Below are 20,207 nucleotides of genomic sequence, written 5' to 3'. Positions count from 1 at the left end.
GTGGAAACAGTTTCTCCTTATTTACTCTATCAAAACCCTTTGAACACCCCTATTAAATCTCCCCTTAACCCTCTCAGCTTCTCTAGGCTCTCCACATAATTGAAGTTCCTCATCCCCGTTACCCTCCTACTGAATTTCTTCTGCACCCTCTCTAAGGCTTTGAGATCCTTCCTAAAGTGTGGTGCCCAGAATTGGACACAATACTCCATCTGAGGCCTAACCAATGATTAATAAAGGTTTAGTTTAACTTCCTTGCTTTTGTACTCTATGCCTCCATTTATAAAACCATGGAGCCTGTATTTTTTTTTATTTTTTAAAAACAGCTTTATGAAATTGTCCTGCCAACTTCAAGGATTTGTGTATGTGAACCCCCAGGTCACTCTGTTCCTGTACCCCCTTAAAAATTGTACCATGCTGTTTATGTTGCCTCTCCATCCTTCCAAAATGCATCACCAGTGAATGCAGCACAGCAAACTTCAGTTCAGGAACTGAATGCTAATGAGCAGATGTCTTGATTCAATTAACAAAATCAAAGCAGCAAAATGGCCTGCTATCAATAATTTGTGTGATATTTCGGTTCATTGATATCTGGCACCAAGTTTGAAAGTAAAACATTCATTCTCATTTATCAAAGCATTGGAACCCAAAGCTGCCATGTTTCCAATTCTATGTTTGAATCCCTCCAATCAGGTTTCCGCCCTTGCCACAGTACGGAAACGGCTCTCATCAAAGTCACAAATGACATCCTCCTTGTCTTGTCTGCAGCCTTTGACACGGTTGACCACTCCATCCTCCTCCAACGCCTCTCCACCGTCGTCCAGCTGGGTGGGACTGCACTCGCCTGGTTCCATTCTTATCTATCTAATCATAGCCAGATAATCACGTGCAACGGCTTCTCTTCCCGCTCCCGCATCGTTACCTCTGGTGTCCCCCAAGGAACTATCCTTGGCCCCCTCCTATTTCTCATCTACATGTTGCCCCTTGGTGACATCATCCGAAAACACAGCGTCAGTTTCCACATGTATGCTGACGACACCCAGCTCTACCTCACTACCACTTCTCTCGACCACTTTCATGGTCTCTAAATTGTCAGACTGCTTGTTCGACATCTAGTTCTGGATGAGCAAAAATGTTCTCCAATTAAATATTGGGAAGGCTGAAGCCATTGTTTTCAGTCCCCGCCACAAACTCCGTTCCGTAGCCACTGACTCCATCCCTCTCCCTAACATCTATCAGAGGCTGAACCACACTGATCGCAATCTTGGCGTCATATTTGACCCTGAAATGAGCTTCCAATCACATATCCGCAGCATAACTAAGGCTGCCTATTTCCACCTCTAACATCTCCCGTCTCCGCCCTTGTCTCAGCTCATCCGCTGCTGAAACCCTCATCCATGCCTTTGTCACCTTTAGACTTGACTATTCCAACGCACTCTTGGCTGGCCTCCCACATTCTACCCTATGTAAACTTGAGGTGATCCAAATCTCGGTGCGAGTTAGGACACAGGCAGCCAAGTCCCATTCACCCATGCTCGCTGACCTACATTGGCAACGCCTCGATTTCAAAATTCTCATCCTTATTTTTAAATCCCTCCATGGCCTCGCCCCTCCCTATCTCTAATCTTCTTTAGCCCCACAACAGCCCCCCCCACCCCCACTATATCTGCGCTCCTCTAATTCTGCCCTCTTGAGCATCCCTGATTATAATCGCTCAACCATTGGTGGCCATGACTTCTGTTGCCTTGGCCCTAAGCTCTGGAATTCCCTCCCTAAACCTCTCTACCTCCTTTAAGACACTCCTTAAAACTTACCTCTTTGACCAAGCTTTTGGTCACCTGCCCGAATCAAATGTCAATTTGTGTGTGTTTTAATACTCCTGTGAAGCACCTTGGGAAGTTTTACTATATGTTAAAGGCGCTATATAAATACAAGTTGTTGCCGCCAACTATTTACAATTGTGCACAGAACAATCATTCAAACATATGCTTTCCCCCTTAACCACTGTCTGACTGAGCATGATTTCATGGTGAGATAGAGGTGGAAGGGCATTCATTCTGAAGTTAATGACTGGCTCTGAGGTTGTTTTTCCTTGCAAAGGTATTACTAGAAAATGAACTGAATTCAATACATTGAAGTTAGTTATGTATAGGTATAGATTTTTGGGGACAAGGGTCTGAAGATCTGAACCATCTGTGGAATTATATTCAATGTGAAACTTTTGTTTTTGGTTTACTCTTGCTGATGGGATTATTTCATACCGACCACATGCCTAATAGCATGTAGTTAGCATGTACCAATGTGACGGAGACCAAGCAGCTACATTTGGGGCTCGATTTTGCCAGGCTCGAGGTGGCGGGATTGGAGGCGTGAGTTGTTAAAATCACCAAAACTGGAGGGCCGGCCCAATCCCGCCTCTGAGCAATTTTCCTACATGCGTGTTTTCTGACCCCCTTTCCATCCCGCCTCCAAGGCCCTTAACCACTTAATAGCCTCTATAATCCCATTGAGAGAGGCCTTTCCGATTTTTAGTCATTCCCCCCATCCCTCATGCTTCCTCTGGAACACGCCAGGTAATGCTGGCGGCCTCAAGTGGATTGCTTACGAACAGTTGCAGCTCCACCATTACAAAGGAGTTTTCACCAATGATCATTTGCAGGTGGCAGAACTTTGTTGTTTCATGTCTGGGGGAACTTTTAGCAGGCATACTCAGTGTTGTGGAAGTTTGGAGCCTGACACCCATCTCTGCCTGACACCCATCTCCAGTGTGACTTCCTGGGAAACCCCTCTCCCCACCTTGACTAAGCGCTTCCTCAACGGAGGCATATACCAGAAGCATGGCAACCATTTAATTCCTTTCCTCCTGGACATCAGATTCGGATGAAGACCAGCTGCGGCAGCAGCACCAACAGCAGGAGCATCACCAGGAACGCCAAGCTGCTAGTCACCCACCTGAAGATGCACGGGCCAGAAGTCGCCAGAGCGCGACCATATTGCTGTCTGGGATGCAAGGGACGCACTCATGGTGGTCACATTTGCTTAGCCTGTACAATCAAACACTTTTGCCTCGCACCTTCTTACCAGAGCATCGACAATGGACAAGAACCTGCAGATTCATATCACTCTGACCACCATACTGACAATTGCAAGTTGCTCTAAGCCCTCAATGTGGAAGTCCCATTTGCGAAATGACACAGGCCACAACTTCAACAGATTGCCATCAGAATTTTTTTTATCACAACAAGCAACTGGTGGCATTTCAAAAATAAACACATAACACCCAAGTGACTACCCTTGTGACTATTTGTGTATTATCTTCCTCTTACGCGTGCTCCTACGTGGTGCTTCCCTTGTGGCTTCAGCAGATGTGGAGGCCCCTTGCTCACTTTCTTGCTGCTCCTGTCTTGACACCTTTGGCGGCCGTCCTCTGGAGTTGCGAACCTGTGAGGGCTCGGCAACAGTCTGGTGCTCCTGCGACTGTGCAGGGGATGAGACGTCCATCTCAGTTGGGTGAGGACTCTGGTGGGGCTCTGACCGAGTGCTTTGCAGTGGCATGGTCGTTTGAGCGCTTGGAGAGGAGCCCCCACTTTCTTGTTGTCTGCCACCAACATCCTTCTCATGGGTCAGCCCCACTTCAGAGCTAGCAAGTGGCTTGACAGCATCTTGCTGCACTTCAGGGGGGGCCATGAGGACCCGTTTCTGCACTGGAAGTCCTACTCCAGAGGACTTCCATGAAGGTCTGGTTTCTATGCTCAGTAGCTGACCATCGCTCCTCAAGAGATGCCAGTCTATTCTGAACAATTACCATGTTTTCTACACTCTGGCGACTTAGCTCCTCCATGGTCGTAGCCATCCTCTCCTCTACTGTAGCCATCCTTTCCACAGAGGTTGCCATCCTTTCCGTGGTGATGCGTTCATGCGCCAATGCCTCCACAAAGGCTCTGCTCATGTTCGCGATGGACTCCTCCATTCGCTCCACACTCGCAGCGACCCTGGAGACAAAACCTGCCAGAGACTTCTGCACCTGTTCCTGGAGTTCCAGCACCGCTCTCGTTCTGGATGGACCCGGAGGCACAGGGTCGACATGCAGCTGAGCCGAGCTGGCAGAGTCCTGCGCCCTCCGACAAGGACTCTCCACTGCTGTCCCTGTCTCCACCATCTGCTGATGCTCACTTGTGAGCTGTGATACATCAGGTGCCAACACTACTCTATCTCGCGAAGGTCCCACCGAGGTGCGAGTGTCTGTGCTGGTGCTGGGTGCGGTGAATTCTGCTGACGCTGTGCTCTCAGAGGTTGCAGCTTCCTCTGAGGAGTCTGGAAGCTCAGGCTCTTCCTCCTGGACAGTGGGGACGGGGGCTTCGATGGTCCTGTGGGGGAGTAAAGGAAAGAGTTAGAGATGTGAGGTCAAGGTTACATGAATAGTGCAGATGATCATAAATCAATCTGTTAGAGCATCAGATTCATTATCAGTGACTCATGCAATGTCAATGAGAGAGATGCCAAACTATTCTGTCACCAGCTTGCTGCGATGCGCCCGTCTGTCCATCCCCCACTTGGGTACTGTCCTTGATCCCAGCGATTTCCAGGGCTGCCTCCTCCCAGGGGGTGAGCTGGGTTACTGAGGGTGGCCCTCCTCCTGTCATGGCTCTTTCCCTCTTATTGTGGGCTCTCTTTTCCTCCAATGAGGGACACAAGTGGAGTTTGAGTGAGAATGAAGGAGTGTAGATAATCCATAGCATAGATGCTTAGAAGGATACAAAGGACCATCCCTGTGTGTTGAAAGTTGTTGTTGTCATGGCATCACAGTGATAGGGAATGTGAGGGCTGCATGGTCAAATAGTTAAGTGAATGTGACCTTCGAGAGAGAGGGAATGGGTAAAAGTGCAGGCATGTAAGTGTCAAGTGGCATGTGGAGGAAGAGGTTGGCAAAGCAGCGTGCTGGTGAGGAGAGGCAATGGGAAAGTCATACTCACTTTTCCTGTGCAGAGAAGATCATGAAACCTCTTCCTGCAGCTCAGCAAAATGGAGTTGACCTCCTGGGCCACTTGCAGCCACACAGCTTTTGTCTGCTGGGGTGGCTTGTTTCTCCCCGAGGAAGGGAACAGCACCTCCTTATTACATCTGGCTCCGTGTACCAGAGCTTGGAGGGAGGGCTCATCAAACCGAGGTGCACACTTTTGCTTGATCGTGGACATTGTCGGGAAATCAACACCTTCATACAATTTGCAGAGCCTTTGCAGTCTCCAGAGAAAGCAAGGCTGCTTGCAGGTCTTAAATCCAGCAGCATTGATGACATCATCAGAGGCGACTTTCTGTATGAAAAGACTCATTGGGCCAGGTGTTCCCACACGCAGGAAATCAAGTGCCCAATTAGGGGAAAATCCCACTTTTTCAGCACTTCACTTAGGAGTCGGGGTCCTGGCACGATTTCCACCTGAGACACCCCAGCCCGCCCACACTCACAAAATCCAGCCCTTGATCTCTGGCCATATGCAACATTTCTCCCATATCATCCCAGACATTTATAGTCATATATTCAAATACCTCAAATATTTATAGTTACAATACTTTATATATATTTAAGTGCACACAGTACTTCAACTGTGATCTAATCAGTGTCAGCCTCACCTATCCTTCATGCTCACGTGCACTTTATAGAATCATATAGTACAGATGGAGGCCATTCAGCCCGGCTCGTTGAAAAAGCTAACCAATTAGTTCCACTTTCCTGCTCTTTCCTCAAACAGAGAAGACTTTCATCCCCATCAGTCTGGACTGGATTTGAGCCCAGGTGCCAAGAGTTTAAAGGCTAGTATCTAACTTACAACACCAACCAACAGCCAGTAGAGATAGAGAATTACCAATCAGGTGTGGTGATTTTGTTTTTATCCTCTTCATTAACCCAAGGGCACTGATGCTAGTTGTTGTGCTCTCACTGCTACTCTGGCTGAGGTCAGTTAACTCAGCACAGATGAGGGATTAAGCCGACATGTCTCAGCTGCTCACTGCATGAACTTGTCGGGGAGGATTCCAAAACACAGGGATCAAAGATTTTGAACATAACTGCACCACCAAGAAATTGTTTTCCTTATTATGCATAGAATTGGTAGAAAGGAATTGTTGCAGTTCTTCTGCTAAATTATATTTATGCATTTGCCTAGATATAATTAGAGTGAAATTCCACTAATGCGCTTGCTAGCTTGCGATTTTCTGCTCATTCACTTTAAAACAAATAGCATATCTACACAGTCTTGTCTTTCACATATTTCACTAGGATACTACAGGAAACTTTGTGCTATCCGGCACCGACGGGACCGAGCTGTTGCCGTTCCCTCAAAACTGCCGGACACACCAGCGTTAATGTTGAAGCATACGGAGCTTTTCATCTCCATATCGGACAACAAACACTGTTGCTTAGCAACAGCTTCTAAACAGTCGGCCCATACCTTGGAAGCGTCTCTGTAGCTTAGCAACAGCTTCAGAGAGACTTTCTAGAGCCTGACTGTTGGGGAAAAAAAAGCCACGAGAAGAAAAAAAAACTAACAAAACGGCTCCTGATTTTTGCCGGTGGCTCGACCTTGCCGGACACTTAGCCTCCGGATAACACAAAGTTTCCTGTACCTAAAATGGCACAATTTTAAATGTAGTTTTACTTGAGGAAAGTTGACACTCACCTTGAAGTGCTGCATAGGTGTGAAAGGGAAATAAGGTATGTTTTTCTCTTCTTTTCCCCATTTTCCTGAAACTTTGGCATTTCGTACAACTGTGCGATCCCGGAAGCTAACAGTCACTTCAAGGCCTATGTCTGTCTCTGGTTCTGAAGGGTTGCTGATGAGACTTAGAACAAAGCTGTTGGATAATTGCAAGTGGAAGCATTAGCCACAAGTGATCACAAAAAAAGGTCATATTTGAAAAGTCGGTCTTGTTTTCTACTCACTTTCTCCTTGTACTCCTGTTCAAAGCAGCTACTCGTGCTGGATTATTGGCCAACAAATGGCATCAATTCTCAGGTACCTCACCTAAGCAACCATTATTCATGGGATTCTTGACAGTAATCTCAGCAGGCTATTCAACTACGGTATACCGCAACCAAACCCAATCCTAGCTTCACCTGGCAGATACATTTTCAGCTGCTATTGCTGATGGTGAAAATCCTGGCCAAATGTTTCTTTCCCTAGCCAGGGCCAATGAGGCTAATTATAGCAACCCACTGTGGTCAGTCAACCTTGCACAGATCAAGGCTGGAACTTGGGATCTTCCTAGTCTGTATGCTTTAGTACCACACAACATTTAATACTGCGGGATCAAGGCAGCTGGGGCTCTACTGCAGTCACTGTGCTAAAGAGTAAAATCAAAAATGGCCCATTTCTATGATGTATTCTGTGATTCTTTGAAAACGTCAAGCCGGATGTTGAAGTATTCGAATAATGTGACTTTAGAACCAAAATGAATGAAAATTTCAATTTGAAAGTAATCATAGAATCATACAGCACAGAGGGCCATTCAGCCCATCGTGTCTGTGCCGGCTCTTTGGTACAGCTATCCAATTAGTCCCACTTCCCTGCTCTTTCTCCATAGGGTTGTATTTTTTTCCCCCTTCAAGTATTTATCCAATTCCCTTTTAAAAGTTACTATTGAATTTGCTTCCACCACCCTTTCAGGCAGTGCATTCCAGATCACAACAATTTGCTGCCTAATTTTTTTCCCCTTATGTCGCCTCTGGTTCTTTTGCCAATCACCTTAAAGCTGTGTCCTCTGGTTATCGGCCCTGAGAGTTTCTCCTTATTTACTCTATCAAAACTGTTCAAATCTCCTCTTAAAGAGAACAACCCCAGTTTCTCCATGTAACTGAAGTCCCTCATCACTGGTACCATTCTAGTAAATCTCTTTTGCACCCTCCCTGCGGCCTTGACATCTTTCCTAAAGTGTGATGCCCAGAATTGAACACAACACTCCAGCTGAGGCCTAACCAGTGTTTTATAAAGGTTTAGCATAACTTCCTTGCTTTTGTACTCTATTCCTCTATTAAAAAAGCATATGGGATCCTTAGCGTTATTAACAGCTTTCTCAACTTGTCCTGCCACCTTCAAAGATTTGTGTACATACACCCCAGGTCTCTCTGTTCCTGCACCCCCTTTAAAATTGTACCATTTAGTTTTTATTGCCTCTCTTCAGTATTCGTACCAAAATGTATCACTTCACACTTCTCAGCGTTAAATTTCATCTGCCATGTGTCTATCCATTTCACCAGTTTGTCTAGGTCCTATTGAAGTCCGTTACTATCCTCCTCATTGTTTACTACATTCCCGAGTTCTGCATCATCTGCAAACTTTGAAATTATGCCCTGCATACCCATGTCCATGCCATTAATATATATCAAAATAGGAAATTGCTGAAAGTTTACAGTGGGTGAGGGTTGTGATCAGGATAAAACCAATTCCAGTGCAGTGTAACTGGGTTTCAGCTATCAACTGACAAACATTCATACTGTTAGTGCGATCATGAGAGTGCAACTTGAATGCGTCAAAGGTTATTTAATTGAAGTATTCCACTGTATCTTACATGTTCTCAGTATATGAGCAGGTGGATGTTAAAGGGTGCTGACACTGCTATTAAATTACTATAATGAACATTTAGTAACCAATAAAGACTTATTAATATAAAACGCAAACTACAATTTACCAGCACTTGTAATTACTAGAAACTCTTAAGTGTATAGAATTCATTTTTACACCAAGAAATTCTCTTTTTGAGATTGGCCAATTAGGTATTCATCAGACGTTGGACCATTATTAAATATTAATCTTCAGGGTACAATCACCATTTTTGCATAAATATATGCTCACCAAGGTGAGATGTCACCACAGCCTACTCCTCTTAATTCTAAACCATTTTTTACTGCAAAAAATATGAATTATGCACAAATTAAGCAATTTTAATGAAACAGCATGCCAAAACACTACAGAAACATGAACAATGCTATAAAACATCAACGCAACTATTGAAATGCAAACGACGGAAACATGAGCATCATACAAGCTGCGCACGTTCAGATATTTGTGAAATACTCAAGGATTAGGTATGCTTCCTGCCGACTGAACAATTTTGTGGACAATTGTGCTTTCTATTTATAGCAGAAAAAGGTCGCATTAGGACACCTGGCTTGGTTGTCAACCACTTCCGCAACATTCGCACGTAATTGGATGCCATGGTTGTTGTGGAGGCTGGCTCCTCTACCTCTGTTGCTGTAGGTGGGACCGCTGCTTGTCTCTCCCCTGGAGTTGAATGCAGAGCAGTTTTGAAGTTGCTGATTTGTGATGCAGAAACTGGGTCAGATTCGATTTCTTTGACAAACTCATTTGCCTTTTCCAGGACGACTAGGCTGGGTATCCCAGGAAAGTTAGCTGCTCTGGCCGGCGAGAACCAACTCAGTAAAGCTGATTTGATATAGAGACAAGCCGAAGTGTGTACCCCTACTTCCTTTAGCTGCAAAAATTCCGCTAGTAACTAGCAGTAATTCCTTGTTTTTCAGGTAGATGGAGAAGGGTGGTAAATTTCTGTGCCACAATTTTCTGAATTTCTCCAGGGTTCTCTTCCACATATTTAATGATCTTGTATTTTTCCTCAATGGTAAGTGTTATAAATCTCATCATTTATCAAGAAACTACTCATAAAATAACGCTGGACGGCCAGCTGGTGGCACCGTACAAGGAGTATAAATACTCGGGCGTGGGCCCAGCTTTCCAGGGACATTTTGTAAGACAAGGAACTAGTGAATACAACTAGACCTCCATGTTCTGAAACAAGTTGATTAAAGCCTTGCTTTATACTCAAACCAAGTGCGTAGTGAGTTTTATTACGTCAGTAAGGTTCTTGTACTTTTGGCTAGCCATGTTCTCAAACTGCTCGCAATCCATTCGATGACGCAATGCATTCAAGTGGGGGAGGGCTACCACAGCTGAGCACCTGATGTTGACCATGGGTTGAAAGCTTATTTCACTGAGGACCCAGTTGAGCTGGGAATTTGAATTCAAATTAATAAATAACTTGAATTAAAAAGGTAAGATTATAGCAACAAAATTTCAATGAGAGGCATTTTCTGCAAAATTTTGATTCAAACTTCACTATTTGAATAAAGCAGCTTTGAATTAAGAGATGTAGACTGTATTATGGAATACAATTCTTGTCTATTTTGGACAGCCTAAGTCAACATCCAGTCATCCTTGATGAAAATGCTTTATTCTCAACCTCAAAACAGCACTCCCTCTTTCCATTTCCCACATCAACTACTCACTTGGCTTCTCAGAGGTCACCAGTTAATGTCAAATTAAGAGATTTTGCAGTTGATAACATGCACTTTTTGCTGAATCATGGGTTACTCCTCAGTTTTGTGCTACCCAAATTAATTTCACCATACAAAAGCAAAATACCGCGGATGCTGGAAATCTGAAACAAAAACAGAAAAAGCTAGAAACGCTCTGCAGGTCAGGCAGCACCCATGGAGAGAGAAACAGTTAACGTTTCACGTCAATGACCTTTCGTTAGAACTGGAAAAAGTTCTGTTTTTCCAGTTCTGACGTAAGGTCATCAACATGAAATGGTAACTCTGTTTCTCTCCCCACAGATGCTATCTGACCTGCTGAGTATTTCTAGCTTTTGTTTTAATTTCACCGTAGTTGACTTCCTGTGACATGGCTCATGGAGAGTGAGGGTGGTCAGAGTCCCCTCACACTGCTGGTGTGGGTCAATGGCAGCGGGGGTGCACATGCACAAAAGGGTCAAAGTTCATATGGGCTGAGCAGCCCAAAGGGCAGGGGAGAGAAAGATCATGCTTGTAGGCAGATCATAAGAACATTAATGAATACAAGTTGGCATTATAGTGAAGGGTGACGAGAAGAATAGGACCTCCAGTAAAGGAGCGGAAGGACTTTGGAGATAAAAGTTGGTGAATGACTAGCGAAATGTAACGAGAACTGTATTAGTAAATTTGTATTTGGTTTTTTTTTCAAAATACTGAACCTTTTTATAGGTATAATTTGTAGGGGTATATAGTAGGGTATGTGAGGAAGCACCTACATCATAGCGATCATATAGTTATTTGAGTCAATCAAAAATGCATGTCTTTTTAGTACTAAGGACACACCAAGTGTGACAAGTTATTTGTGAGATTATTAATTGTATATTATAATATACTAGCTGAAGTGCCCGGCGGTGCCGAGGGATTTTTGAGGGCATGTTGTTGTTGGAAGAGAGAGAGCGCGCGACTGGGGGGGAAGAGAGAGCGCGACGGGGGAAAGAGAGAGAGCGACTGGGGGGGGAAGAGAGAGCGCGAAGGAGGGGAAAGGGGAGAGGAGGGGGGGTGAGAGGGGGAGGGGGGGGGGGAGAAAGGGAGGGGGGAGCCAGCAGACCCTCTCCCCTCTGCTGGCAATGGGGGTGAAGGGGGAAGGAGGGGGAAGAGGACTCTTCTACCTTGCTTAGGGTAGACACTCTCATCTGATTAGTCTGTTATGGAACTGAAAACAGGTACCAAAGGTGATGTCACAGTACTCTAAATAAAACGACTATGATTCTGATTTTGTTGCATGTTTGAGTCCAGACCTGGAGAAAGCCAGAGAAAAGGACAACCAATTTCAAATAGAGGCGAGTCTACAAGATTAGCTTTTGTCTGTATCTATACTAGCAAATGTCCTATGGCATTGCTCACAATAACTCAAAAGCTTATGCTATTTATAAGGCAACAGCATTATGCCATGCTACGTACAATGGGGCTGAAAATCCTTGACCTCACTTTGCCAGTGTAACAATGGCGGAGTAACACTAAATTATGTGTCTGACCTCATCAGAATGCCCAAGGTCAGATAACTTATACACAGTGGTGGGTGCCTGTGCCAATATCAGCATAGATGGGATGCCCGCTTGGGATGGGGCATGGCAGACGTTGCAGCATTGGCAAGCGACTGAAGACAAAGCAACTGATTTGGCACAACAAAAAAACGGGGCCCCCATCCCTGTTTTCGTACAGTAGCCTTTTAGTATCTGGTGGGTCCACTTCCACCTTCTTGACATTTCCGTATCCGTTTCGTACAGGTGTACATTACTTTGGAACCACTGGAGGCGGAACTTGCGGGAATTCCAAAGGTGATGTGATGTCATCCCGTCAGTTTCACTTGCAGCTATAACCTACATTTCGAATAGAGCAGATGCAGGATCCGCCCACTTCCCTAAGAGACCCCAGTTCTAACAAAGTAGATGTCCAGCCACAAATTCCTGTTTCGGCTGCCCCAGATGCCTCAAAAACATTGTGGGCTTTTGGGGCCAATACGTTATTTTGCTGCTGGGGGGTGCTGTGTGTTGCATGGTACATCATCCTTGAAGGCCACAAGGTTTTCTTGCCGTAAATAAGCTCATCCTGAGGTCAATTAGATATTCTGTTGTTGGGGAAGTTTCTATAAAACTGACAGGAAATTATTAATTTTCTTTCTATTGTATTCCCAACATGGCACAGAAATTTGCATGTGTAATAGATGCAGCTCAAAACTTTTATATGCATTAGTGGATCTCCCATGGTGCTGCTCACAGTAAATCAGTGAATCTGTTGTTTAATGAAGACAGGGGAGTATTGTATATTAGTATATAAAACATAAATGTATTTTTCTGCTGTTACAGTTGGTCTGTATTACTTTAAGGACACCAGGTCTAATTGCTGTGCCTTCCTGAGGTCAATAAGAAACAAATTGCTCTTAAGCAGCTCCTCAGGTGAACTAGAACTCTGATTGGCTTTATTTTTATATATACTTTTATCTTAAAAAGTGTGGCACAAACTTGCATGTGTGACGCTGACACCCAAAATGTGACAGAAAATTACACCTATTTTAGAAACATAGAAAAATAGGAGCAGGAGTAGGCTATTCGGCCCTTCGAGCCTGCTCCGCCATTCAATAGGATCATGGTTGATCCTCTCTCTCAATACCATATTCCTGCTCTCTCCCCATACCCCTTGATGCCTTTTGTGTCTAGATGATGCCTTTTGTGTCTTTAGTATTTTCCTCAATGCATGAGTTTTAAGTGATTGATAAACATGTCGTCAGTCAGTCTTAGTGAATTCATAAACTTGTTTACAAACAACACATTTATGAATTAGTTGAAACCAATGCAGAGGAAGACATCACCAAATTTTTATGATATGCCATGAATCCCTCTCATTTATACTGTGGTCAAGAGGGAAAGTGAGTGACCTGCTCTGAGTCTACAAGCAATGCTATTCTGAGCTGGCTACTAAGAAGCATACAATAGATTTCTCCTTCGTCCTTCGCCAACAGCAACAATAACTTTTTTTTATTAGTTTGTGGATGTAGGCATCGCTGGCAAGGTCAGCATTTATTGCCCATCCCCAATTGCCCTGGAGAAGGTGGTGGTGAGCCGCATTCTCGGACCGCTGCAGTCCGTGTGGTGAAGGTTCTCCCACAGTGCTGTCAGGGAGGGAGTTCTCTTCTTCTTAGGCAGTCCCTCGGAACCGAGGATGACTTGCTTCCACATTAAAAATGAGTTTGCAGGAGACTGATGAGTCCAAGTCTCTGTCACAGGTGGGGCAGACGGTGGTTGAAGGGGCGGGTGGGTGGGGTGCTTGGGTTGACGTGCGCTCCTTGCGCTTGGCTTCCGCTTGCTCCTGGCGAAGAGACTCGAGGTGTTCGGCGCCTTCCCGGATGCTTCTCCTCCACTCTGTACGGTCTTTGGCCAGGGATTCCCAGGTGTCGATGGGGATGTTACACTTTTTTTAAGGAGGCTTTGAGGGTGTTCTTGAAGCGTTTCCTCTGCCCACCTGGGGCTCTCTTGCCGTGCCGGAGCTCCGAGTAGAGCACTTGTTTTGGGAGTCTCGTATCGGGCATGCGGACAATGTGACCTGTCCATCGGAGCTGATCGAGCATGGTCAAAGCTTCGATGCTAGGGATGTTGGTCTGAGCAAGAACACGGACGTTGGTGCACCTATCCTGCCAATGAATTTGCAGGATCTTGCGGCGGCAGCGTTGGTGGTACCTTTCCAGTGCTTTGAGGTGCCTGCTGTACATGGTCCATGTCTCTGAGGCATATAGCAGGGCAGGTATCACTGCTGCTCTGTAGACCATGAGCTTAGTGCCAGGTTTGAGGTCCTGGTCTTCAAACACTCTCTTCCTCAGGCGACCGAAGGCTGCACTGGCACACTGAAGGCGGTGTTGGACCTAGTTGTCGACGTCTGCCCTTGCTGACAGTAGGCTCCCGAGGTATGGAAAGTGGTCCACGTTGTCCACGGCCTTGTCATGGATTTTGATAATCGGGGGGCAGTACTGTGTGGCGGGGGCAGGTTGGTAGAGGACCTTTGTCTTATGAAGTTTAGCGTAAGGCCCATGCTCTCGTACGCTTCGGTGAAGGTGTTGACGATGGTTTGGAGTTCGACCCCCGAGTGAGCGCAGACGCAAGCGTCGTCTACATACTGTAATTCGACGACAGAGGATAGGACGACCTTGGACCTGGACTGGAGGTGACAGAGTTTGAACAATTTCCCGTTTGTTCTGTAAATTAGCTCCACTCCAGCGGGGAGCTTACTGAGGGTGAGATGGATCATTGCAGCAAGGAAGATCGGGAAGAGCGTTGGTGCGATGACACAGCCTTGCTTGACCCTGGTTCATACGTGAATTGGGTCTGTGGTGGGACCGTTGGTCAGGATCACGGCTTGCATGTCGTCGTGAAGCAGGCGGAGGATGGTGACAAACTTTTGAGGGCAGCCGAATTTGAGGAGGACACTCCATAATCCTCCACGGCTGACAGTATCGAAGGCCTTTGTGAGATCAAAGAAGGCCATGTACAGCGGTTGGTGCTGTTCCCTCCATTTCTCTTGTAATTGACGTGCGGTGAAGATCATGTCCATTGTGCCCCTTAGTGGGCGGAATCCGCATTGCGACTCTGGGAGCAGCTCTTCGGCCACTGGGAGAAGGCAATTGAGGAGGATTCTTGCGATGACTTTCCCTGTGGCAGACAGCAGGGAAACTCCTCTGTAATTACCGCAATCGGACTTGTCACCTTTCTTGAAGATGGTCACAATTACGGCATCTCTGAGATCCCCTGGCATGCTCTCCTCCTTCCAGATAAGAGAAATGAGTTCATGAATTCGCGCCAGTAGTGCTTCTCCGCCATGCTTTAGTGCCTCGGCAGGGATTCCATCTGCTCCCGAGGCCTTGTTGTTCTTCAGTTGTCGGATGGCCTTTTCAACCTCATGTCAGGCTGGGGTTGTGCTGAGATGGTGGCGGGTAGCATGCTGTGGGTAGCATGCTGCGGGATGGAGTTGAGGACACTCGTGTCGAAGACAGAGTCATAGTTAAGGGGATCTTCGAAGTGCTCCTTCCAGCGGGCACTTACTGCCTCGCTGTCCTTGATGAGTACCTCTCCGTTCTTGGACCGCAGTGGGGTAGGGCCTTGGGTGCTTGGGCCGTAGATGGTCTTGACTGCGCTAAAGAATCCACGCACGTTGTGGTTGTCGGCTAGCTGCTAGATCTCCTGCGCTTTCTCCACCCACCATCTGTTCTTTAGGTCGCGAGTTTTTTGTTGGACCTCGGTTTTCAGGCATCTGTAGAGCTGCTTTCTTGCTCTCGAGTTCTGTTGCTGTTTCCAGATCAGGAATGCCTTGCGCTTGCCGCTTATTAGCTCCTGGATCTCCTGGTCGTTCTCGTCGAACCAGTCTTAGTGTTTCCTGGTCGAGTGACCGAGCGTCTCTTCACAGGTGCTGATTATGGAGGCCTTGAGTGCAGACCAGGCGCTGTGGGCACTCTGTGTCTCTGCATCACTGGGAGTCGTCAGGTTGTTTGTGAGGCGCAAGCTGAATAGGGCTTTCTTAGCAGGATCTTTTGAGTGCTCCAACGTTAATTTTCCTGTGGCATTGTTTCTGTTGCTGCCGCTGTTTTGGGGCTACATTGATGGTGATGACAGAGCGGATTAGGCGGTGGTCTGTCCAGCTCGGACGATGACGTAGTCAGATGCCAGTACTTGGAGCGAGGGTGCTGCCATGAAGCCTTGTACTTGTCTCTCTGACGGAACGAGGTGTTGGTTATGACAAGGCCATGTTCTAAACATTGACAGGAGGAGGGTACCGTTGGAGTTGTCTTTCCCTACCCCGTCTCTGCCGATCACACCGCCCCAGAGTGCCAGGATTTTGACCCAGCGATGATGAAGGAACGGCAATATATTTCCAAGTCAGGATGGTGTGTAACTTGGAGGGGAACTTGCAGGTGATGGTGTTTCCATGCGCCTGATACCCTTGTTTTTCTAGCTGATAGAGGTCGTGGGTTTGGGAGGTGCTGTCGAAGAAGCCTTGGCGAGTTGCAGCAGTGCATCTTGTAGATGGTACACTACAGCCACGGTGCACCAGTGGTGGAGGGAGTGAATGTTTAAGGTGGTGGATGGGGTGCTAATCAAGCGGGCTGCTTTGTCTTGGATGGTGTCGAGCTTCTTAATTGTTGTTGGAGCTGCATTCATCCAGGCAAGTGGAGTATTCCATCACACCTGACTTGTCCCTTGTAGATGGTGGAAAGACTTTGGGGAGTCAGGAGGTGAGACACGCGCCGCAGAATACCCAGCCGCTGACCTGCTCTTGTGGCCACAGTATTTATGAGGCTTGTCCAGTTAAGTTTCTGGTCAATGGTGACCCCCAGCATGTTGATGGTAGGGGATTCAGCGATGGTAATGCCGTTGAATGTCAAGGGGCGGTGGTTAGACTCTCGCTTGTTGGAGATAGTCATTGCCTGGCACTTGTGTGGCGCGAATGTTACTTGCCAGGTCTTGCTGCATACGGGCACGGACTGCTTCATTATCTGAGGAGTTGCGAATGGAACTGAGCACTGTGCAATCATCAGCGAACATCTCCCCACTTCTGACCTTATGATGGAGGGAAGGTCATTGATGAAGCAGCTGAAGATGGTTGGGCCTAGGATACTGCCCTGAGGAACTCCTGCAGTGATGTCCTGGAGCTGAGATGATTGACCTCCAACAACCACAACCATCTTCCTTTGCGCTAGGTATGACTCTAGTCAGTGGAGAGTTTTCCCCCCGATTCCCATTGACTTCAATTTTACTAGAGCTCCTTGATGCCACACTTGGTCAAATGCTGCCTTGATGTCAATGGCAGTCACTCTCACCTCACCTCTGGAATTCAGCTCTTTTGTCCACGTTTGGACCAAGGCTTTAATGAGGTCTGGAGCCAAATGGTCCTGGTGGAACCCAAACTGAGCATCGGTGAGCAGGTTATTGGTGAATAAATGCCGCTCGATAGTACTGTCGACAACACCTTCCATCACTTTGCTGATGATTGAGAGTAGACTGATGGGGTGATAATTCGCCGGGTTGGAATTGTCCTGCTTTTTGTGGACAGGACATACCTGGGCAGTTTTCCATATTGTCGGGTAGATGCCAGTGTTTTAGCTATACTGGAACTGCTTGGCTTGAGGTGCAACTAGTTCTGGAGCACAAGTTGTTGGGGCCCATAGCCTTTGCGGTATCCAGTGCGCTCAGCCGTTTCTTGATATAATTTACAGTCATACAGCATCTTCAAGATAAAACATCCCAAGGCACTTCAGAGGAAGAAAAGAACTGATATCGAGCTGTTGAGAGGTGACCAAAGGCTTGGTTGAAGTGAGTGGTTTTCAGGAGACTTTTCAGGGTGGAAAGAGAAGTACAAAAACTTTCGATTTTTGGGGCGTTCCAAAGAGTAAGACCGAGAGAACTGAAGGACAGAAGGGATGCACAGAAGACCAGAACAGAAGACAGAGTCAGTGGGCACATAAGGCTAGTGGAGGTCAGAGGTAAGTGGAGCAAGGCAATGGAGAAATATATAGATTACGGTCAGAATTTTAGATTCAATGGCGGGGGTGGGGAATAGGAAACCAGAATAGGTTAGTAAAGACAGGGATGACAGATGAGTGGAACTTAGTGCGGGACATGGTGTTGGCACTCTCACTTTTTCTTCCTTTCTCTTTTTTGCATCCCACAGGTGGCTACGGTTGGAAGTCTAGTGCTGTGGGGATTGAACTGGCATCCTTTGCTGCTGACATGGAACTGAATGCCTTGTCACTCTCTTGTTGATATTTCAGATGGAAGATCTTTGATTTTTATCACAATCCTTCATAAAATTTATGGAGAGATGTCAGTATACAAACTTTCCCCACCTCACCTGAAAATTATGAATGCAAAACAATGAGGGGGGGGGGGGGGGGGGGCGGGGAAGGAGGATTTAATATTGGCCTGATCCTCTGATACAGGCAGCAATCTGAGATGGGTTTTCTTTCATGCATTAAAACACACTCTTCTAGAAATTTATGCTGAATACTAAAACCTAATTTATATGTAGTACAAAGAAAGAACTTGTACTTGCACAGCGCTTTTCACGTCCTCAGGATACCCCCAAGGTGCTTCATTACCAATGTAGGTAAACAGCCAATCTGTGCATAGCAAAATCACACAAACAAAAATTAGGTAAATGACCAATTCCGTTTTTAGTGATATTGGTTGTGACTGATAAATGTTGGCCAAGAAACAGGGAGAAACTCCCCTGCTCTTCTTCAAATAGTGCCGTGGGATCTTTTACGTCCACCTTAACAGGCAGACAGGGCCTCAAGTTATCCTAGAAGTAGAGTGAATGCTTAACTTCTATAATCCACTCTCTGAATGGTAAACTGAACTTTTACTACATTCAAAAAAACCTTTGATTATTGTAACTGGGTTGTTCAGGTCAGCTCCAAAGGATGTAGTTATAGCTGAAAAAAAATAGGAAATTACTAGGTCATAGATTTTTTAAAAAGCTGTAGAAACAGGAGGTGAACAGAAAAGAAAGCTTAAGGGTGGTGCATAAGCGAGTTAGCAGGAGTCTCCATTACAGTGCTCCAAAATGGAAGGATTGCAACATGCTGGAACAATTAGTACCACACTGTTACAAGATAATTCCACTGTTCAATCACTCAACATATATTTTTAGATGAGGAACTACAGATCCGCCTCCTCACTTTTTTTTTCAGAAGCTGCAGCCTTGTCAATGAATTACTAATATCGGGACATCTCAACTTTAAATATCCCAGTTCTCCTCAAGGTGTATTTCCTCCTGCCACCGCGAAATGCTTCAGCCAGTCTCATTTGTAAAGGGCATTTATGGGTGAAAGAATTTACGTCAAGGCTGGCCTGAATCCGGTAGTGAAACTGCAATTGGATAGAGGATGTTTAGGAAAATTCTGCGGCACTTAGAAACCTCTAAGAGCAACCAATCTCAACTTTCCTCATGGTAATGGTTGCTCTGCATTCTGTTTAATCTTTGAAGTACTTTTAAAATTTACCATATTCCCCCTGAAAATTTATATCCTTTTCTGGAAAAAAGATAACTTATGTGATTTTCTGCAGCAGGGTATTTTCATGAAGGCTAAGGCACAAAATGCAATGTTCAACTTCATAATAAAGGGGTGATTTGTCCTGCAGATTCCCCATGTTAAAAAAAACCATAATGTCTAATTGTTGGCTATGTAGATGAGTCAAAAACTGCCGCTGTAGCAGATTGTTCACTGGCACAGTATTTGATATATCCCAGGGTTGCATGACTTGAGAGTTCATACATGTCATTTCCAGCGTAATAAATTCCTAATCGTGGCAGGGCTGCCAGGATTTGATGTAAAATGTGAGGCAAACTGGGCTGCTCACATGCACTCACATGTCCTCACTAGTGGCACATTCTGGGGAACAGGTCATTTGTTTGTGTGTCCATCCTGTACTGGGAAATGATGTGGAACTGCAAGATTACTAAAAAACAAGACAAAAGTATATGAACATAGGAATAGTAGGCCACTGAGCCCCTCGGTCCAGTTCCGCCATTCAATTAGATCATGGCAGATCTGTATCTTAACTCTATTTATCCACCTTGGTTCCATATCCCTTAATACCCTTACTTAACAAAAATCTATCACTCTCAGTTTTGAATTTTTCAATTGACCCAGCCTCGAGCTTTTTGGGGAGGGAGTTCCAGATTTCCATTACCCTTTGTGTAAAGAGGTGCTTCTTGACATCACCGCAGAACAGCCTAGCTCTATTTTTAAGGTTATGCCCCCTTGTTCTGGACTCCTCTACCACAGGAAATAGTTATGTTCTATCTACCCTATCAAATCCTTTAATCATCTTGAACACCTCAACTAGATCACCCCTTAATCCTC

General features: G+C 45.8%; 2 protein-coding genes across 2 annotated transcripts in view; both read right to left on the bottom strand.

Moving 5' to 3' along the window:
* LOC147109509 (galectin-related protein A) overlaps positions 1-20,207 on the bottom strand; it is a 33,608-nt gene that overhangs the window by 811 nt on the left and 12,590 nt on the right. Inside the window, exon 3 of the mRNA XM_086003515.1 lies at positions 6,672-6,846. Coding sequence (XP_085859641.1) covers positions 6,672-6,846 — 175 coding nt within the window. The remainder of the gene's footprint in view (positions 1-6,671; positions 6,847-20,207) is intronic.
* LOC147109510 (major centromere autoantigen B-like) lies at positions 6,855-10,539 on the bottom strand. The gene is given in 2 exon segments (XM_086003516.1): positions 6,855-9,471; positions 9,474-10,539. Coding segments are annotated over 2 exon segments (576 nt in total). The 5' UTR covers positions 9,651-10,539; the 3' UTR covers positions 6,855-9,072.

The sequence above is a fragment of the Somniosus microcephalus genome, chromosome 12, assembly GCF_052327205.1.
Source record: "Somniosus microcephalus isolate GS21.2 chromosome 12, FLI_Smic_1.0, whole genome shotgun sequence".
Taxonomy (NCBI): domain Eukaryota; kingdom Metazoa; phylum Chordata; class Chondrichthyes; order Squaliformes; family Somniosidae; genus Somniosus; species Somniosus microcephalus.
The sequence above is the reverse complement of the archived record's forward strand: the minus strand, read 5'-3'. Positions and strand labels throughout refer to the sequence as shown.